Below are 21,129 nucleotides of genomic sequence, written 5' to 3' on the forward strand. Positions count from 1 at the left end.
TAACGCTTTAAAATTGTTAAAACCATTGGTAATATCACAAACTAAGCCACAAGCAACAAAGGTTTAAACTCACAGGAGAGGGACTGTCAATACTGGCTGAAAACAATTAGACTTTAAACAATCCATCTCGAAGACATATTGAGAAGGTTCTCCACTGTACGTTTCTTAAAAACAATGAAACGGTTAATATTCTGTAGGAAAGAATTGTTGCTCAATATGGAATGAAATATACTGAAGATGCTTGGGGGGTATGTGCATGTTGTGTGTTGTTTTGATTTTGTTCTTAATAATTAAATACTAAACCACAAAAAAGAAGAAAGCTAGGCTTTAGTAGTTTGATGAGGAGGCTGAGGAGAATTGAGAGGGATTGTAACAGACTTTAAAACAAGCTGAGGTATGTTTTTTTCCACTCCTCCCAGCTTTTTTTCATCTGTTTACAGTTGTGTGAAAGTGTTGTTCCTGCAAGGGAATTCCAGGAGCATGGCTGTTGGCAGAGTTGCCCCAAGGGTGTCCCAGCCAGCTGATGTGAGGGGCTGAGAGGGTCTTCTGTAGAGTCGGGTACAGGTGTCAGCTCAGGAGAGCATTTGCGTACAATTGGCATTGTGTTCAGCCTGGCTATTAAACAGGGACTTGTATTGCAGTAATTTTAACATGAAAATAATCACATGCTTTGCAGCCTCGAGCCCACTCTGTCATAGAACGGTATAGTATTGCCCCATATTCATTTCTAAAAATTATTTTTCACATGTGGACTGAGTGAAGAAATAGCTCAAGTTCTAAAATATTATGAGAAATGTTGGGATTTGTTACAGGGCTACAAATTCTTCCCTTAGCAGTAACATGAAATTTACATGCCCATGCCTGCAAAACTTATGATCTTATTCCTGTTTTTAAAAAAGTAGGCAGTAAACCCATCACTCTGCATTAGAAACTGTATGTCACGAATCGAGCAGAAGTTACTAGAAGGGAAATAACGTGATGAAATGTAGGACTGTTGTCACACCTGCTGTATGTAGAGGTAGAGACAGGAGCTTTTTGGGACATCTTTTCCAGTCTCTGAGCACCTCTCTGAAACTTAACACCCTTTAAATATAGGTATTTTGCAGAGAGTATTAATGTGTTATGAAATTACTGCATTATTGAGTTGGTAGAGAAATGTACTCTGTTACAAGAGACAAGTGGAATGTTAATAAAAAGAAGAATGGAGGAATATTTTAGACTTCAAAGGAAACAGAAAAATGAAGTGTGAACGTAAATATTGCTCTGATGATCAAAGTTGAAAGTGAGCTTTACATTCTTGATTTTTTTTGCCCCTAAGAGCTGGTTAATTCTTAGATGAAAATAAAGTAGCATTCTGATACAATGCTGTTCTGGAAGGAAACTAAGCACAGAGCCTTCCTTAGAGTACTGGTCCTCTAAGGTTCTGCCTCTGTGACTGTGTGTCCATCAAATTTTCTTGCTTTTCATTTTTCCCGACTTGCCATGTGTGTGAGGAAGGGGGCACTAAGCCTTTAACTAAATATAATTTAACATCTAATTACTAGCATGAGCGCTGACTGTTATAGATTTCAATGAATAGTATGTATTCAATGTCAAACAGCTGCAGAGATCCTTGGAAATCTACCTTTGTTTCTTTTTACCTAAATAAATATCCCACCTGCCAGGTAGTAGTCAGGCAATCAGCAGGTTCTGTAATTATTCTCTCTGTCTTTGAGCTCGATATTTTAGACATTTAAAAATTTTCCCCATGCTGGTGGACAGCCAGTTATTTGCTGTTTAAGTATTATGAGGACACATAACAGGGTCTGTATAGTTTATGCAGTTCTTTTGAAGGACAAGACAACTAGAAAGGTTAATTTTCTGGCTGTGATGCAATAGGCAGTTGGACACTGTGGAAGGACAGGGACAAGGTGACTCCACATGAGTAACTGCCTGCCACCAACAGCTCTACTTAGCCATGTTTACATTGGGGAAGAAACACAGAAGTTTTCCATTATCATTTAAGGTAAAATGTTGAGTAGTATTGATGAAGAATCAGTGTGTTTCGGCAGCTCAGAAGAGCACTGTTCTTCAAGGAGTGGTGTTTGATGTGGCTAAGAAACTGGTGGGAGAGGGAGTGAAAGAATCTTGGAGTTTCACATTAGTTAAGGTGTCTGCTGTTGGAGTTAGGACATGTAGTTGAGGGATGGATCCGTTGAAGTCAGTGGAGTTGACTTTATTGAAATTGTCAACTTTGAAGTGCTCAAATATAGAGGGTTCCAACCATATTTATGTAGCTCTGGTTGGAATAGGAACAGACGGTTAGTGGGACGTTTGCAGACAGCCAAGGGAGGAGGAAGATACGTTTGCAGGAAATTAAGAGTAATTGAAAATGAAAATAGGAGGAATAATTTCCTTTTCAGGTTTGAAGAACTTGCTGCTCTTTTTGTTTTCATTTATTCAAATCTGGAGGTGTGTGGATTTACCACTGCATGTAGCATTTTAGGTTTAACTGTGTCATGCTAGCCAATTTATGTTCTTGAAATTTAAATACAGTTTTGACTCAAGACCAAAACCCTATCTTTACTATCATCACAGCAGATGGACAAAGCTATGGAAATATTTTGCAAACAAATAAGTAAAATGCAGGGAGCAATTCTTTGCATAAAGCAATGTTGAGGTGCTACACTTGTTTTGTCAGCTTTTATTAAAAATTCAGAAAGCGTCTTCAAATTCTTGTAAACACAAGAAGTTATTAAATAGTAAATTTTCAAACCTCAGTATCTTAGTTGCTATCTATCTGTTACTGAATATTTCCATTTAGACTTAGATCTGATAGAATTGCCAGCAGGAACTTACACTCCCTGTTCTGTTTTGATGTAAGAAAAAGTAATCCAGCCTTGTGTGCAGAGGTACAGAGGATAGCTAGGCTTTTAATTGACAGCCATTGGGCATTGGCCAGTTAAACGCATTTTATTTTTTTTTCAAAATCTCCACCCACCTCTAGTGGCAAAGAGGAATTAGCAGCAAAAAGGAGCATGCTTGCCACCACTTAGTCCGCTTACAAATGTGAAAAATACATTCTTAGTACCTTCCATGGACAAGCTAGATGCATCTTATTTCTCCCTTCTGGTTTCTTCTTCTTAAAGAGATACAGTATTTAGGTTAACTTTTACTGTTAAAAAATATTTTTCTTTAATTTTTCTTTAGGAATTATACTTTGAGATTCATGCCTATACCGATGAATGATGCTTCCCAAGCACTCAAAACAAACCCTGAGAAAACAGAAGAGGCACTGCAAAAGGTATTGCATATACCACCAGCGTACAGAAATAAAACCACTAAAAATAAAGTAATAATTTTAAGTGGCTGTGATTTCATGCTTGCCTGAGTAAGAATTCTAGGCTAGATTCAGTGATTGTTTGATTTGCATTGACATATACATGGTAATCAAGTGCTACAGGAGCACATAAGGCATTTTATTTGAGAGAATGGTTGGAGTGAAGGCTGATGAAATGCAATGGTGTAGTATTAAAAAGTCATAACTAAATAAGTGCAAGCTAGACCTTGCATTGCTGTATACCTAACTATGAAAGGGAGCATTAGAAACCGGCACGTTTGTTACATATGTGCTTGTAGATATTTCCCTGTGCATATGATTATTGGTACGCCTTTTTTATTATGGCATAAAAAGTGCAGTCAGTGCTGTACAAGATGAAGGGTGCTCTTTAATTTGGAGGATGAAAACATTTACTGCCTGTGTTTTATATTGTACATATAAATTCACATACTGTGCCCTAAATAAACAACTGCATCAACATGTTCTTTTGGATGGAAAGGTGTTGACAGTATCTGTAGCTGTTCCACTTGCATAAGTTATAAAACTCCCAGTGGAGTTTTAATATAGTAAATCTTGCAAGCTCCACATTAGCCTGCTGCTCAATCAGAAAGCATACAGTTCCCGTCTCTGTAATGAGTAATTTTCCTTCAGCTAGGGTGAAGTCACAGGAACCTTATAAATAGTTCTTACAGATAACTGACTATAAAGAAAATGTCTATGATCCTTATTAGTAAAGAAATTTTCAGTAAAGTGATTCTCACAGGAAAAAGTAGGGTAGTGCCTTTTTCTTTGATGTATGAAAATGACTTAATTCTGCTTTAAAAAAAATCTGAGTCATGGGAGATGGACATTTTTCTTACCTCTTGCTTAATGTAATTGTAGATAGGTTCATATCTAGAATGATAGATGAATATCTGAAAAAAATAACATGAAGCTCCTGGCCATGGGGATTTATATTCTACATGTTAATTAGGCATTATATACAAAGAACATTTTTTTTGTATTCATTTCAAAGTTGCTAAAATTAATTGTTTGGCCCTGAGTTTGTTTTAACATGTGTGGTTCAGGCTTTCTTTGCACAACACGAGGAAGTTCTCTCCGAAAAAAGGTGTAACGGTCTCGGGCGGGGTGCTGTGGCCGCAGCTAACCCCGTGCTCGTAGGGACGCCTGCCCGCACGGCCTGAGCTGCGGTGCCCAGCGCGGGGACACCTGAGCTGACTGGCTGATGTCTCGGGAGGGTCCGTAAGCTCCAGCACACCACAGCTTGAGCACCGTGAGAGCGCTCAAGCTCCTGGCCCTGGTCCAGCACCAGGTGGGCACAGTAGTTAAGCTCCCAGGGTGCGGTATCTTTGCAGGGTTCTGTACTTACCGTGTGGGCAAACTGGATAAACCCTGCGTTACTGTGGGGCACGGCCAGACTGTTCTAGTTCTGGCTGCTGATGCAGGTTTAGAGGTGACCATCAGTCCCTGTTAGTTGGTCTCTGCCTCAACCTCCTGGCCACTCCACACATACTTTTTCCCCTCTCTTCCTTGCACAGCAGATCCATCGCCTTTGATGGACCTTAAACAGTTTATTAGTAGGGTTTTTTGACTTAACTAAGCTTGATAGAGCCTGGTTAGGGGATTAGTCTATGTGCCATTAAGCTGACTGATGGTGGGTATAGTTGTGGTGGGCTGTGACCAGCAGCTGTGGGTAGGACTGCTTGTCTTTGAAGAGCACTTATGTCCTGCTTAGCCTTAAGTAACTTTTGAACTGAGGCTCCTGTATCAGATAGGTACTTTTTGATATTTTATCTAAATACCACACTGCTATTTAAATCAGTGTCTTTGCAGGAGGCCAGATGCATCTAAAAGAAATGAATCTACTATCTTGTGTCATCATGGTCTCTACAGCAACAATTTATTGATAGAGTCCCTTCAAATATTTCTCAAACCTGGATCTACTCCTTTGTCAGCGTAACTTACTAAATTGTTCAAAATAGAAGACTAATTCAGAAATCACTGGCAGAAGCACAGTGTTTAATGATGTTTCACTAGTCTGTGAGTGAAGGAATATTTGCCAATGTGATTATTAAGCACTGAGAAACACAGAAGAAGGTTTGGAAATAACAAACAAATACTTAGGCAGTTTTTCCTGTCAGTCCCTAGTTTTGATACAGCAGCAAAATTGAAAGCAAATTACAACATGGAGAGTCAAGACAGTTTCCTAATCTGTCCTTGTTTTTTTAGATAGAAAACTACTTGCTTCGTAATCACGAGACCAGAAAGTACCTCCAGGAGCAGGCGTACCGCCTGCAGCAAGGCATTGTCACTAGTACCACTCAGCAGGTGAGAATGTGTTCCTTACTGGTATTTTGCAATGTCTGGAATCTGCCTGGGGACAGAGGTCCCTCTCATTCTGCCGGAGTAGCTTAAAGCAAGATGTGCCTTGTGGGTGATGCTGTTTCCCAAGAAATAATAATTATTCATGGTAATATTTTTGGAAGGAAAAAAAGCTTTTGTGAGATGGAGGTCTTATGTATAGTAGTACTGTGTAGAGAAAGACCTGAGCTATTTCTGAGTGAACTGCTGTTGGAACCAGGAACAGTTTAGTTCATTCATGCTCAAGAGTTTGACTTTTCATCAGGCTCTGATCAGTGTGACAAGCATCATCATAAGGCTGTGCCAGTTCTGGTGTCTGAGTCAGTTCCAGTCTCTCTGCCTAGCAATGAGCAACCATGTAGTCGGGCCCTTAGGTACCACCAGAGCAAATAGCCTTAGAGAGTAAGTCATCATCTACCTTACGCCGTCAGAAGTGTGGGTATCATGTGAAGCTTTACTTGAAGGGAGGGAGCAAAGGAAAGTAGAAGTCTTCCATGCTCTTTATTGTCTGGACAGCTGAAAAGGCTTCCCGTCTAACACAGCCCAAAATACTGTTTCAAGATGGGAAGCTTTTGTGTTTTGTCAACCACTACCAGGTTTCCTAAATTCCACGTGTTCTGTTTTTTTTTGTTTTTTTTTTTTTTTTTTTTCCTTTCTCTTGAGGACTACAAGCATTTTCTGTAGTGGCTTACCATTCTCTCTGTTCTAGTGCATTTCTTGCCAGTATCCTTCAGGGCTTCTTTTCAGCTCCAGTACACCACGTAGGCAAGGTGATGTAAGCAGAATAAAACTTGTCACAGCCTTTGTTTTAAGTTTACTTCAATGTTTCTTTGTGCCAGTGGTGTTCCCATGCAAATGGGAGACTTCGGCAAACAGGGAGAACTATACCCGTTTTACTCTTCAGCTAAGTAAATGAAATTTCTTTCTGTTCTCTGGTGGGTTTTTTTTTTTGGTGCATCTTAATTCAAAGTGACTTTTTTCTACCTCTGTTATTAAAATTTAATGGGACAGAGTTTCATTACTAGAACATGAAATCACACTCTAACCTCTCGACAGAGAAGATGGCAGATGGACATGTACTGACATTAAAAACTGCAAAAGCAACATAATTTTATTTTATTTTATTTTAGTAATTTATTTGTTCCAATTACACCTTTTTTTTCCCCTCCAAAGTTAATAATCTCCATATGAATTAAGTTTAGGTCTTTTTGTAGTTTGGTGGTTTCAGTTGTGCTTTTCTCTTACAACCACACACACATCAGGCTTCAATATGTGTAATTTATTGTTATTTTGAAAGTAGAGTAAAATTACTTGTTTCTATATTAAATTGTGTACAATAAAGATGGATTTAAAAAACAGTATTAAAAGAAAGCTGGAAAAGATTATTTAGCTAGTATGGTGGAATTGCATTATTATTCCCAGAGTTTGGGGTTTTTTCAGTCCAGATGTCCCTATGAGACTTACCACTGTCTAATAATTAATGAGCTTTTTGTACTTATACCAAAAAAAACCCACCCCAAACCCTCTGAAGAAGAAGAGTCATGTGGAGCAGAAAAGGAGCATGCTGTGGAATTATTTCAGATCTCATTGCTAATGATACAAGAAGCTAGAACTCTAAACTTTATATTATGATGACACATGCACTCAGATGTTGCTTCAAAATGTCAAATAGCCAGTTCTAATAAATGCTATGCGGGCTGATAAAGATTTTTAACTATTATATCTCCCTGCCTCATGTATCTTAATCAAAACTGACTATATGTCAGGCATTCTTATTGGTTTGTCAGGTAAGGATACAGCTGTACCACCTGCCTTGTATTTGCAGCACGTTGAATGAATTGTGTTGTGGATACAGATTAAGTTCAGTTTATCCCACTGTGAAAGGTCTGATGGAAACGTCTGCTTTGGTAGTTATATTTTCATTTTGAAAGAATACCCCAGAAGCCTGAGCAATTGCATTTTTCTTAGACAGGAGAAGTCTCTGTTGGTGTTTGTTGAATGGATAGTGACAGAGATTTCTTTTACTGTCTGAACTTTTTAACAATTCAGGGACCTTTGGAGCTAAGTGCTAGATAAAATGACAATATGTTCAGCATTAAACTTGCTCCAGAAAACAGAACAACACTTGAACTGTATAACTTGTTGGTTATTTGCAGTTATCCTGGAGGTAACTGTGGGGGAAGTAATCCAAAGCGCTTTTTTTTTTTTTTTTTCATGGTTAAAATTTTATTTTTCCAATGTTTAGGTGTGTCTTTATGAGATAGACTGCTTTCCTTCAGCAGCACTGATATACCTCCAAGCTCTGATCATGCATTTCCAGATTGTTATATTGTCAGTACAAATCTCATCATGCTACTATTGATTTGCTACCTGGACTGAATTCAGTTTACATTTGACCAGCATTCTGATGCTTTCTTTTCTATTTGTTTTGTTTGAGTAGATGATTGATAGAATATGTGTAAAAGTGCAAGATCATCTCAACTCTTTAAGAAACTGTGGTGTGGATGCTGTACAGGAAGATGTCAAATCTGCAGAGCGGCTTATGAGGGATGCTAAGAACTCCAAAACTGTAAGCCTTTCCCAGCGTACTGGTAATTCTGAGAGCAGTTCAGTGTGTGCTTGCAGCTCTTCTCTTTATGGGGAGTTAAAACAACAGTGTGTCACAAAAGAGTACTTTCTTCAGATGATCAGTATTTAAAGTGATAAAATAATTCTGATTTACACTTTGATTTAGCAGAAAGCTTTCCTTCTGTTTGTCCGGATTTGAAGACAAGTAGTGATGAACCTACTTTCTGAAGATATTCTTTCTGTCTTACAGCTCTTACCAAATCTGTATCACCTTGGTGGAGCTTCTTGGGCAGGAGCGAATGGTTCACTCTCCAGTCCAATCCAAGAGACACTTGAATCCATGGCTGGAGAAGTCACAAGGGTTGTGGATGAGCAACTTAAGGTCTGTGGATCGATTGGATAGATGTATTACCATCTCTCAGAAATAACTAAATCTGAGATATTCTGTTGCTAAATGCAAGTGCACCACACTTTTTTTCCTTTTTCTTTTCTTTTCTTTTTTTTTTTTTTTTTTTAACACTTCTCAGTATGTTTGTACGTAAGCTATCTTTTCATTGTTAGTTTTTTGTGCTCTATTATCTGGGTACTTGCCTGGCTGGAATGAAGAAAATCGCTTTAGTGTTTGCAGTGGGCAGAAGGAGCATATACTGTTTATTTTCATCTTATTTTATCTTCTAGAAGGGCAAGACTTACCAGTTGCTCCTTAGGCCATTAATAAAGGCATCTCTCAAGCACCCTAAAAAGTCTCATGCCCTGGAGAAAAGTACTTACTAGTTAAGGTATCTCACTGGAGTGAAAGCTGCTTTTCTATAGACTTCATTGCAGATTTTTTTTTCCCAGTGACCACTTTTGAACCTGGTGCAAAATTTCCGCTATAACTGTTTGGTTTGGATGACTTGTATGTGTTGAGAGCGCCCCAAGATTTAGTGCAGGCAGCTTTACAGGAAATCTTTTCACAAGTTGCCCATCAGACCTCAGTTCTTGAAATAGATGTTATTGGTCTGTAAACACTCCCAGCTCTGTGTTCAGCCAGCTCTTGCTCAGAAACTTCTACCTTCAATTATGTTAGCTCTTACTGTATAATAAGCAAGGAAGAGTCATCCATAAAGCATGTGCAGTGGTATCAGTCTGGGAAGAAGACAAGGTGGGGAAACTTTAGCCACTGTTGGGGTCTGTATGGAAGCTGATGAATTTAAGAATATGGTTCTGAGGCAGTTCAGATCAGCTTAAGTTTATGGCTAAGCTACCATGCCTGTGTTTTGTTATATTTAAACTTATCAAGGTGTATCTGAAAGTGAAGGTTGAACTTTCAGTTGAAACAACATGAAAATGCTTCAGTCAGTGGGGATATAATGAAGAACAATAATAATATTGCATTACTAATTACTTTCATGAAATTAAAAAGTTAATGAGGAGGAAAATGGTGCTGAATTTTTCCTCCCTTTACCCATTATGCGGAATAAGGTGAAGATTCTTTATCACTTTTTTAATTTCTGCAGACATGAAAGTGGTTTATCCACAGGATTCTTCCCAGTGGAACTTCTAGGCTATTATAGGGATGGGAATAGTAAGGTCAGCCCCTTATGCAGGGCTCATGCACTTAAATAAGTCCCATGCATTTTGGAGAGTCTCACAGAAGGAGAGGAAAAAAAAACAACAGCCCTCTGCTGCCTTTAGAATGCTATTTATAGTTCCTGGCATAAGATTGAGTTAATGTGTCTTCCATTTATGTTTTTACACATTTACAGCAAAAGGCACTTTAGCTCAACCATTCTAACTTTTACATTTACTTTTGATTTGTGTGGCGTTAAAGTTTAAGTGCCTTACACGAAACTATAAAGTCATAATGCTCTTTGTATATTGTAACACTCATTTTTATTAATTTTATACTCAAGGCTGAAAGGTTTTCCTTTAAGTTTTACGGTGGTCTACTTTGCATGGAGCAGAAAATGTTGAACATTAAGGTTTTCTTTTTTTCCAGTTGTTTAGGTCAATTCAAAACATCATGTGGAGTTTATTATTTGTGAAGATAGATAAGGTAGTTGATATAAGTACAGTTCTTTTCTTGCAGGAAAAGCATCCTATGTGCTGTAAGTAGGGTTTTGATTTTTAGCTTCCATAGCAACCAGAGCTTGATTCTAGAAGTGTTTGGAAATTGGGTAAAGTCAATGAATGCTCTTCAAGCAAATAAGAGTTTTTTGGGGGGAGGTTGTTTTGTTTTTGTTTTTGTTTTTTTTTAAACCTCAAAGAAGCAAAGCAAGTGGGAAGAAAGAAGGTAGAATAAGAAAAAGCAACATCTTGGAGTGAGCTGAGTTGGCCAAAGGAGAAATTGTAGCAAGGCCCTTGCATTTCTCTTCTGCTGGTGTCACTGTGGACACATAAAACCCAGAGATGCTTCATTAGGTTGGCAAAGGCCCAAGAGAAAATTGTAGGCAAGACAAATGGTGCTTAGGCAAGAGAAGATTGTTTTGCAAGGACAGGAGTGCTCGAACTACTCCTCCTAAATTCCATCATAGTGCAAAAAGCTTGTTGGCTCTGTCACCTGTTCCATTTTTTTCTTTAGATATTTTCATCCTCTAGTCCTTTTACTCTCACTGTATCTTTCTCCTGAATATTAAAAGTCATTAAATGTGGGCAGTGCTTAATTCTCTTCTTTCTGCACTCCTGCTGACTGGCACTTGTGTGACTGAAATATTTGCTCCTCCACAGTCAATATTGGTAGCTGTGTTTCCCTCACTGAAAGGTTTTGGCTGGAAGTAGGAGATGTGGAAAGGTTTCTGTAGAAACAATAATAGTCATGAAAAATCAACAGTTGAAATCCACCACTGAAGAAGTTATGTTCAGTTGAGTACTTAAAGAAGAGATCCAAACTCTATTTAACTTTTTAAGGTGCACATTGTCTGAATATTTTGAGTAAAAATTAATTCTGAAACTTTTAGGTAAGGTCTTTAGTCTTTCCTCCTACTTCACACAGCATCTCTTCACATGATCCATTTTGAAAGACCATGCTTAGACTGCAATTGTATTTCAACATGGCAAGTCTTCGTAACTTTTATGATTGCGATCCATCGGTAACTCTTGGGAGGCAGCGTGTGATTTTTAAAGGTAGCCTACACAGCTGCACCAGTGAATAAATGTCATGGTGAAAAAAAGATGTGTCAGAAATTCTCATTAGTACTTTGCCTGTCTCAGTTGTCTCTACCATTGAAGTTCTTCATCTTCCATGTGAATATGGCTGCAGGGTTTGAAAGACTCTTCATTAGTATTATGGCCTCAGAATCTACTTGGGGTTTGAAGGGAGGGAGTGCGGGAGGAGTCCTTAAAGTGCAGAGAGCTTGGGAACCCAGAAACAAGCTCCATATTAGCTATAATGGCAGTTGTCCCTTATACCTGTAATTCAAATGTTGTAAAGGTCAGACTTCCCTGTACACTGTGGCTGCTTCATGCTGCTGTGTTGTCCCCATGAATCTACACTTAAAAAGCAGTCAATTAAGAGCTACAGACTGAGAGAAGCTGCTTTGAATCATTAAAATTACTATGCAGTAATGGTGGTTTTGTTTCTTAGTCAGAATCTACATATGAAAATTGCCAGTTATGGTGGGGATGTGCAGAGATAAAAAAGATAAGATGGAGTTCAGCCTGAGGTCACTTATCTGTGAAGTGAGACTGAAAAGAGAAAGGAAATCCAGTAGAGTTCTCAAGGGGTGCAGTTCATTATTTTTGTATGACTTAGAAGCACCTATTTTAGAGCTAGGCTTGGCTAGTAAACCATTCCAATTAAACTACTATTTTGTTTCTTTTTTTTATTTGTAAGTATGTTTTTCTGTTTCGTTGTCAATCTTCAGTCCCACCAGAGATGACTTGGCCCAGTTCAATAAACTGGGCTCTGTTCTGTTCCACTCTTCTTTCTGCCTTTCTTTGGATTTTAAAAAACTTCTCAAAAGCTTCACGCAACATAGCATATGTTGAAAAATCTGACCAAAATCTTTCAGTAGTTACTGCTTGTCCTACTTGTTTAAAGGATTCAGAATTGGAGGAAATGGGTCTTGCACGTACACTGAAGCACGAGCCAAAGACAGTGTCTTTATTCTCCGTGCTGCTTTGGAAGCACTGTAGCCTGAAGAGACCCCATGGTCACTGGAGTGCAGCAGCATGACAGCTTCAGCGTGCAGAGGGACCAGCTGCCAGAGAGAACCATCTCCTTACTGATCTTTTCTAAGTATCACTTCAAGCTGAGAATGGACATAGGGAGTTTGTTTTCAAATCCCATGCTGATGAGCCTTGACCTTTTGCAATCTCTGAAACAAGTCATTGGATGGGAAATTAATTGATGGTTGAACAGCCTCCTGATGATACCTAAAATAGATTTCCTGAGTTGCTGGGACTGAAGATGGAGTCAGGTGGATATAGGAGAGAATTTGAACAAAGAACAATTTCCAATCTTGTCAGAAAATACTGCTTTGTGTTTATAAATAAATCTGTTTTACTGTACACAGGGTACATATCAGCACGTAGATAAACCAGCACAAATTTAAAATCTAGTATTCCAGATGACCAGCTGATTGTTTTATACCTTCTGTGGTCCTACCTGACCTTTTTGGATATAAAAATTGAAAGCAGTTAGAAAAAAGATGTTTTGGTGATACAGGACACTAGTAGTGTTTCATCCTGATTCCTATCTGTGTACATGAGAGCTTTTCTGCAGTTTTCGTGACACAAGTTCATACATGGAGGTTTATGTGAATGACTGTGAGCCCTCACCTGCTCCTGTAGTGAGGGCTCTTTATTTTCTAGTCGGAACTAGTGCTTGGAAAAGAAACCAGTGGGTGATAAAACAGGATTTAAACCAGAATTACCTTTTTCAGAGGCACAGATAAGAGATAAATCTAATGCCGTTTAAAGGGGCTTCATAACATAACTTCGTAGCATTGAGGTATATATGAAAGATTATTCTAAGAGAAAGTCTAAGAGGGAAGAATTTTACTTTATACCATCAGCAAGGGAGACCTTATTTTAAGAAAAAGAAAGTTGAGGGGGCTGAGGGGGGTTACATGGTCCTGTTTCTGGAGTGTGTATGGTTTTCCTCTGTCCTGGTTTGGGATTTTGATCAGTCGTTAAAAAAAGAATAAAAATTGTTGACTGCACCTAAGGTTCACTGGGGATTTCCACATATGTAAATGAGATCCTTATATTAAAGGTTTGTATGCTCACTGCAAATCAAACTTGTATCTACTTCTTAATATTTGGCTGGTATATTCCAGCCCTGTACAGCATGCCAAGTTCTCATGAGTCTCCTTTCTTCATACACTGATGCCTCTTACAAATTGGCAGGTGTGGAGCATTGATGAAAACTGCTGATTCAGGGCGCAGCTTAGAGTGAAGGCAGCTGCAGCAGAGCATCCACTGCTTTGCAGCATGCAGAGGCAGCAGTGGTGGGTGCACAAGGAAAGTTAATTTATTGTTCTGACTGTTAAACACACAGAGATGTAGATGCTTCATATTTGAAAAGGCAAACAAGTACAGTTGTGGGTCATTTTCAAAACAAGTACGTTGTTCCTCCTTAGCTTTATTTTGTAAGATGCCTTTTATATTGTAGCTGGACTGCAAAATGGATTGAAATTTAGGGGGGGGGGGAAGTAAAAATTACAAGTCTAAAAGCATCATAGTGCTATGCACCAGAATAATGCTGTGATCTTCCAGCTAATGCAAATCTCAATACCTGATGTTCGCTTTTGCTTATTGTGCTGCAGACGCTCCTTGAGTCTATGGTGGATGCAGCGGAAAACCTTTGCCCAAATGTCATGAAGAAAGCTCACATCCGTGAAGACCTGATTGAGGCTAGCACTGAGAAGATTTCCTTCCCACGCACTTTTGTGAAAAATGTCCTCTTGGAGCAATCTGGAATTGATATCCTCAATAAAATTAGGTACTTAAAAAACCTAACAAAATTGGCTATATAATTTGGATTTTGGGTTGCATGTATGTGTATTTCTGTTGTGGATTGTTGGAATGCTTTTGTGACTCACAAGAAAGTATATGAAGGCATTTAAAAATCAGGAAATTGTCCCACAGGTCTGCTGAACTTAATTCAGGAGATTCAAATATTTGGAATCTCCAGGGACGTTAACTTGATCATTAATGCATATGCTTCTGTTTTATTTAGTAAGAGTTTTGGTTTATGGTACACAAATAACATTTTCATGACTGACACGTTTTTTTAAACCTATTTATGTTCTCAAATAACACTGAATTACTGTAATAGAAGGAAATTGCACTTACTTGCTCTGAGTGTTAACAGTGCTTCGTCTGTTGCTGCATTTGGTCTTGTCCTGTAGCAGTCGCTTTAAAACTTTTTGTTTGTGTGGGAGTTGTACACAGCAGGCAAACATACTTAAAAAATGGAAATTTGAATATTCAAACCACAAACCTGGAGGAGAAACAGTTATCCTAAAAAGCTCTCAGTTCACCCTTTAAAAAAAAAGGGAAAAAGGGGCTTTTACCTGACATTTACTGCATCCTTTTTTTCTTATTAAGTATATACCAGAGAATATATTTCTGCAGTATAACGTGGTTGACCTGTACTTAAACCTTTGCAGTTGCCATCTTTTGGCTAAAGAATGCTTTCTGCTTGATGGAAAAGCATGTCATTTCACATTATGATTCTAGTATCTTTGCAGAAGAAGAAAACAATAAGACTTAGAAATTAGTTTTGCAGAGTGCAGCAAAATTGGTAGGAGAAGGCGTTAAAGACTTCAGCTGTGTCTTCAGAGTGTTTAAAATGGTTCAGGGGACTGAGTTTTCTTCACTTCAGTCCTATCGAACAAATCTTGACCCTGTGATAATGGTAGTGCCCCTTCCATCTGTAGAAGCTGCAACTGTCAGTGGGGTGAGGGTGCCACACTGTCACCCTTCCTGCCTTATATTATTTGAAATAAATATGTAGGTAACTGAGGGAAATCCCTTTAGTGTCACTCTCCTCCCGCCATTCTACCTCCCTATGAATTGCATTGCCTTTCCAAGGATTTTCGTACCTCTTCCCCCAGGCTTTTTGCAGCTGTTGTGCTACCCCTGGATAGAAATAGCTTTTTTAATCCAGTTCAACTTCGTCCACACACAGAAACCTTAGAACAAAATCACGTTACTTGCTGGCAAGTGCCAGTTGAAGCAGTTGGCCTTGAAACCGTAGAGGCAGGAGAGATGGAGCTTCAGGCTGCAGCTCAGGCATACGTGCCCTCCACAGCCTGAGCCTTTTGGACTGTGGCCAAAGATGGGACCCCAGCGGGGAAATTCAAGGTACACACTTCCTTGATAGGAAGTTAGCAGCAAAACCTCAGCTCAGTGTACGGTGTGTATTGGTATTCCATGTACGTCTGTGCATTGGGAGTGGCTGACATGAAGTTCTTGAGACAAAAAGTGGTTACCTAGAGCAAAAAGAGGAAGCAAAGTTGTGATGGCCAAGACTGGAGACCCAGCATTATACAGTTGTCATTCAACTCGCAGACAAACACAAAACAAGGAGTTGAGGAAATGTGTGGACAGTAGTCGTTCAGTGTAGTAGTGTTACACAGGCAGCACTGCCCTAATCCCATTCATCTGAGATTTGTGTTTCTCTGACCTCAGTGGTAGACTGTTCCTTACTGAGTTTCACATGTGGTTGATATTCAGGTCTCCTACCCAGATGTTTTCATTTCAGCTCTTAGAAAAATGTTAGAAGCAGGTTAAATATGGTACAGAGGCTCTTGTGTTTGTGTGATTCATGAGTTTATTTCTGAAACCTGCAGTCATGTATTCTGACACCCTCTAATGTCTTACTTCAAATAAAGTGACAGGAAGCACTGTGGATAATCATCACACTGTTGAACATGTAATAAAGACAAAACTCTCTTGTGTGAATTAAAAGTGTCTCTGTTTCATTTTTAATCCTCACACAGTGAAGTAAAGCTGACAGTGGCTTCTTTCCTGTCTGACCGAGTTGTAGATGAAATCCTGGATGCACTTTCCCATTGCCATCACAAACTGGTGAGTGTTTGCATGGTTAATATTTGAATATGCTGGGTATCTTAACAATGCCATTTACGTTCATAACTTGTTCGGTTTCTCCTTAGCACAGCTTTATTTTGAAATTGGTCTTATTTTCATTGGCATCACTGTCATCATTATAAATAAGGTCATGAGACTCCTGCCTCTTTGCTTTAAGGAAGATACAGCCTCGGAAGAGGCTGTATTATCTATTTGTCCTGTTATCTTTTGCACTGTTAGCAGATCTAAAACTAAAAATGCCATCAGGATGCAACGTTGAGTCATTAGTTAAGAACAGTGCCAGTACCAGTACTTGTCCTTGTGAGATGGTAAGGGTTGGTTGCTCATGAAATAAGAGGTAAAATTTCATTCTTAGGAGGTACTGCTGTCACCTTGTTCCCTAAATTAGTACATCTTGAGACTACCTCAGAAATGTAGGCATCAACTTTGAAAAGAAAGGAGTAGAAATGTAGGAAAGAAAACACTGCTTGTTATTTGGAGGTGCTGAGCTGTGAGGAGTCAGTTACTTATTATAAAGGTATTTTCTGCATCAGGAGTAGAAGAAGTAAACAACTGTGTGTCCACAGAAAAATGTTTTTATTTCTAAAGCAATAGGCCTCTAAGAAAAATGCAATACTGTTTTTTTTGAAGAAGAAGCCAGTGGGTCGTCATTCTCCTGATCGAAATTGCTCTTAATTCCTAATTGAAATTTCTCGATCTTCAGCCTGCAGTCATGAATTTTTTTCAGATGCTTTTCCCCATAAGATAAGGGAACTATATACTTCTCTTTATTTTCTCTCAATGAAGATCCTCATACACAGAAAACAAATCACTCTTCCCCTCTCCTCTGCTTTTTTTTTTTTTTTTTTTTTTTTTAATTACGAGACTGGGTTGTGTGAGGGTGTGTCTTCATGATACAGAGCAGCATTGTGTAAAGATACAACCTCTGGTCTCAGGAGCATCAGCCTGCTATGTGAGTGGCCACACCAATTAGCTCCAGTTGGTCCTGGAGCAGGCTCAGCTGGCAGGAGCAGTGGGCTGTCTCTGTCCAGTGGTATTGCACAATTTGGGCATGCCTCGACCCTTGCACAGTAAGTCATTTTCTCCAGCCTTTGAGTCACTTCAGTAACAATTCCCTGCACTTTCTCCAGCTATTTTAAAAACCTCTTTTAAAATTATGGTCCCTAGAACCAGACAGGCTAATCCAATGGTTTAACCAGCACTGTATATAGGAGTGAAATTGGTTTTCTCCTGATATTCTCTACTCCTTGTATTTACATAGCCAAGGAGATAATTCCTTCCTTTTGTCAGCATTTCAGTGGTAGCTCATTTTCAGGACTGGGTTTGCTACATCTCCCTCCCGGTAATGACATCTGGAGGCTTAACACTTGTTGCTGTCCAGGACTGTGTTCATAATTAATTGCTGGTGCTCTCAGTTCCTAAGGAATGATTGTCTGTATGTTTGATTTGGGTTTATTTACTTTGTGATCCATTTTGGCCTGCATTAGTAACATATCCCTTTCACTGTTCAACTCTCCTATGTTTCTGTTAGCCGCAGATTATTTCAGATAGTGTAGCATTGATGAAAACACTGAAGAGTACGGATCTCAAAAATGCCAGTAGAGGAACTCCTGTCTAGTTTGTCAATCTTCAACTGACAGCTGCAATCTGAGACCTGGCAGCTAGTTCTTAATACAGCAAAGATTAAATGCACTGATACAGTTCTGTGCCAGATTCTTAAACTGGAGTGTCACGTACTGCTAATTCAACCACCTACAAATATCTGTGTATGTTGCATTGACATAGTAGGGTTTGAGGCAAATTTGAAAAATAAACCTTGTTCGACAAGACTGAGTTTGACTAATGTGATGATGATTAGCATTAATTATTATTCTAGCCATTTTAGTGTGATTAAAGATAAATCCGTAACAGCTCTCCAGTTGTTTTTCCTGAGTAGATGCTAGACTAAGTGAGCTAAAATTGACTCAGGTCATCTGTTTACACTTTTTGATGGTTAACAAAACTACAGTCCACTGGGTGTCCAGAGTTGTGTTGATGTTAGGCAGTGGACTAGCTCTCCCTAGATGCTTCTTTGATTGAATCTATGACTAACTGGTTTGGGCCAGCTGATCTTCAAACACTTGCTTTTAACAGATGTTATTTAATATTTTCTTTAGTTACCGACGGAACTAGAAAATATTTCACCATTTTCCTGACAACATGAACCCACTCCGTTTCAAACACAATCCAGGACGGTTTATATAACATTCTCTGTGTTCTTAGTAGTAGTTTTTGCTATACAGGCCTAAAAATGGATTTTGTTATTGTTAGAGGTTTTCCTCTCTGATACTATAAAAAAAATATATCTTATCCCATTAATCTATCAGTGATTAAATTTTTTTCTTCTTATGGTAAACCCTACCTATTTCTTAAGTGAAAAAGAACTGAGGTATCTAACAAAGTTGTTCTGTTTTTTGAATAAAGGGTGATAACATTTTGGCCATCTAATAATTATGAAAATTATGTTAGCTGAAAAGGTATGTGTCTTTGTGCTTTTTAATTAAAAAAAAAAAAAAAAAAAAGTCCAGAACAAAGCTTCTCTTCCACCCTTTTATTTTCTTTATAATAAAGACAGGACAAATGCTGAGGAAGACCCATAATATTATTGTAAGTCAAAAGTAAGATGGCTTTTTATCTGACTGTTTTCCTTTTTCTTTTTTGCTGTTAGACTTTCTCCCTTCCTTCTTAGAATGTATGATGGAAGGGGAAGGGCTTTTCCATGAAAAAAAAAAAAAGAGGAAAAAGCCACAAAACAAACCCTGCGTGAAGATTAACACACAGACCTGAGCTTTGCTTTTGTAATTGGTCTTCTAGGATCTGTGATCACTTAAGTTCTGTAAACATTCTGGCTGGGTTTTGTTGGCTTTTTTTAAGTTTGATTGATGTATCCCTGTCTTTATCCTTGACTCCAGGCTGACCATTTGACTAGACGTGGCAAACCACTTCCGCAGCAGGAATCACTGGAAATTGAGTTAGCTGAAGAAAAACCAACTAAACGCTCTATCATCACGGTTGAGGAGTTGACAGAGATAGAACGCTTGGAGGATCTGGACACCTGTATGGTAAGACAATTCCTCAGCCTATTTGGTTAAGCATGTAAATAACTGGAAGAAAAATGTTTTTCGAAATGTGATTTGGCATTCGTGGTATCAGGAAACTGAAGTTAGGAATTTGCTTCTAGAAAAATAAATGTTAGCCTGTGAACATTTCGTCTGTGCTGCATATTGCTGTTCAGCAAAGGAAAACCTTTTCCCTTTTATTTACTCCTCCTTTCCTGGTACCTATTCGAGGGCCTTTCCTTTGCATACATTGCTACAATGAAGCTAATACAATCAACGTTTCTTCCACTGGCCACAGTTTCACAGAGGTTCAGTTGCAGTAATAAATTTGACCATGCTATCCTTTGACAACATACTGCCTTCTGCCTCTGTCTTCATTTTCCTTGGCATGGATTCTTCTGAGGTATGACAAAAAATGCTTCTGCCTAGAAGTTATATTATTGACCATGAACAGAAGTGGATTTTTTTTTTTTTTAATTAGCTTTTGAATGTATGGAAGAAGTCTTAAAATCTTGAGCCTGGGCTGCAAGTGAACCTAGAGGGCAAGCTTTTCAAAAGTAATTGAGTTAGGAGTATGAGATTCAGTATAAATGATGAATATAAATCACTGAAGTGCCTTATAAAATCCCGTGTGTGACTCATTATAAAGATGGCTTTGTGTCATATTGTGATTCTTTACAAGATGTAAATCCACAGAATTACAAATAAGTGGGCTGCTAACTGTTTTCAACCTGAAATCCCCTTCCACCCAGCTCAGTCAGAGGAACTCTGCTGTGAACAGGAACTTCAGGGAGCACTTCTCTATTACAACTTAGGCTAAAAGGTGGTCACTACTGCAAGGGATGGGCTTTCTCCTGTGCCCTCCTTCCTGGCTCCATGGTCACGTGCTTTCACAGGAAGGTAAACTGGCAGAAAAATTGGTTGCATCTTTTTGTAGAAATACTGTTGATTCAGTCCCCTGAATAGATTTGCTCCAGAGTCAGACAAGTACAGCGCAAGAGAAGGAGCAGCAGGATTGCTCCCTTCTGCAGCAACTATCTGTTGGTCTCGGTTAGCTGTAAAATAAAAGCACACCTTCATTGGAAATATCAGCTTAAAATAGTTCTCTCTCCCTTCCAAATCTCCTTCACCAAGATTTGATTTGATGCAATATTTGTCTGAACACCACACAGATCCCTGTGAGGCATGTGGTGTTGATGTCATCATCTGGCTTATCACGAGTACTATCAAGTTCCAGTTGCCTTCTGTAGCCAACATTCAGTAACTGTTTTGAGCCCTAAATTGTATGGGAGAGAGACAGCCCAGTGAAATATGTGGCATCTGAAGCCTGTACCTGTAAGTTAGTTTTTGCATAGTGGCTTCATATATAGAAAAAGAAGCTAAGTGCTCATGTTGACACCCCACCCTCCCCCTTTAAATTTATTCTTTCAAGCCTGTTAAGAATAATAATACTGGAAATTTTAAAAATAGCTCTTGCCTTTATCTCACATCACTGTGGTTATATGAAAAGATCATATCGCTGTGCTGTGGCCATATTAAAATAATGGAAATGTGATGATGCTTACACTCTTTAAAAGATGCATTGGATACTAACTGCACTTATCTTCAGAAGTGTTTATATCTCTCTTCATTCTCTTCATTCACCCCCATCTTACACAGAGATGCAAATACCTTTTGTGACCCAGATTCTTGTCTAATTTCTGAAGAGAATGAAGCATCAAATAAACATGAGGCGGTAATCTC

The 21,129-nt window shown here is 38.7% G+C and overlaps 1 protein-coding gene across 7 annotated transcripts in view; it reads left to right on the forward strand.

Annotated features, from left to right (window-relative positions):
• The window catches only part of CARMIL1 (capping protein regulator and myosin 1 linker 1), a 197,712-nt gene that overhangs the window by 135,336 nt on the left and 41,247 nt on the right, over positions 1-21,129 (forward strand). For all 7 annotated transcript variants that reach the window (XM_042798035.1, XM_042798028.1, XM_042798031.1 and 4 more), the window contains 7 exons: positions 3,190-3,283; positions 5,549-5,647; positions 8,121-8,249; positions 8,499-8,630; positions 13,999-14,174; positions 16,180-16,267; positions 19,240-19,389. In XM_042798035.1, the coding sequence (XP_042653969.1) occupies positions 3,190-3,283; positions 5,549-5,647; positions 8,121-8,249; positions 8,499-8,630; positions 13,999-14,174; positions 16,180-16,267; positions 19,240-19,389 (868 nt within the window). The remainder of the gene's footprint in view (positions 1-3,189; positions 3,284-5,548; positions 5,648-8,120; positions 8,250-8,498; positions 8,631-13,998; positions 14,175-16,179; positions 16,268-19,239; positions 19,390-21,129) is intronic.

This window comes from Tyto alba, unplaced genomic scaffold (genome assembly GCF_018691265.1).
Source record: "Tyto alba isolate M040663 unplaced genomic scaffold, T.alba_DEE_v4.0 Super-Scaffold_27, whole genome shotgun sequence".
NCBI lineage: Eukaryota > Metazoa > Chordata > Aves > Strigiformes > Tytonidae > Tyto > Tyto alba.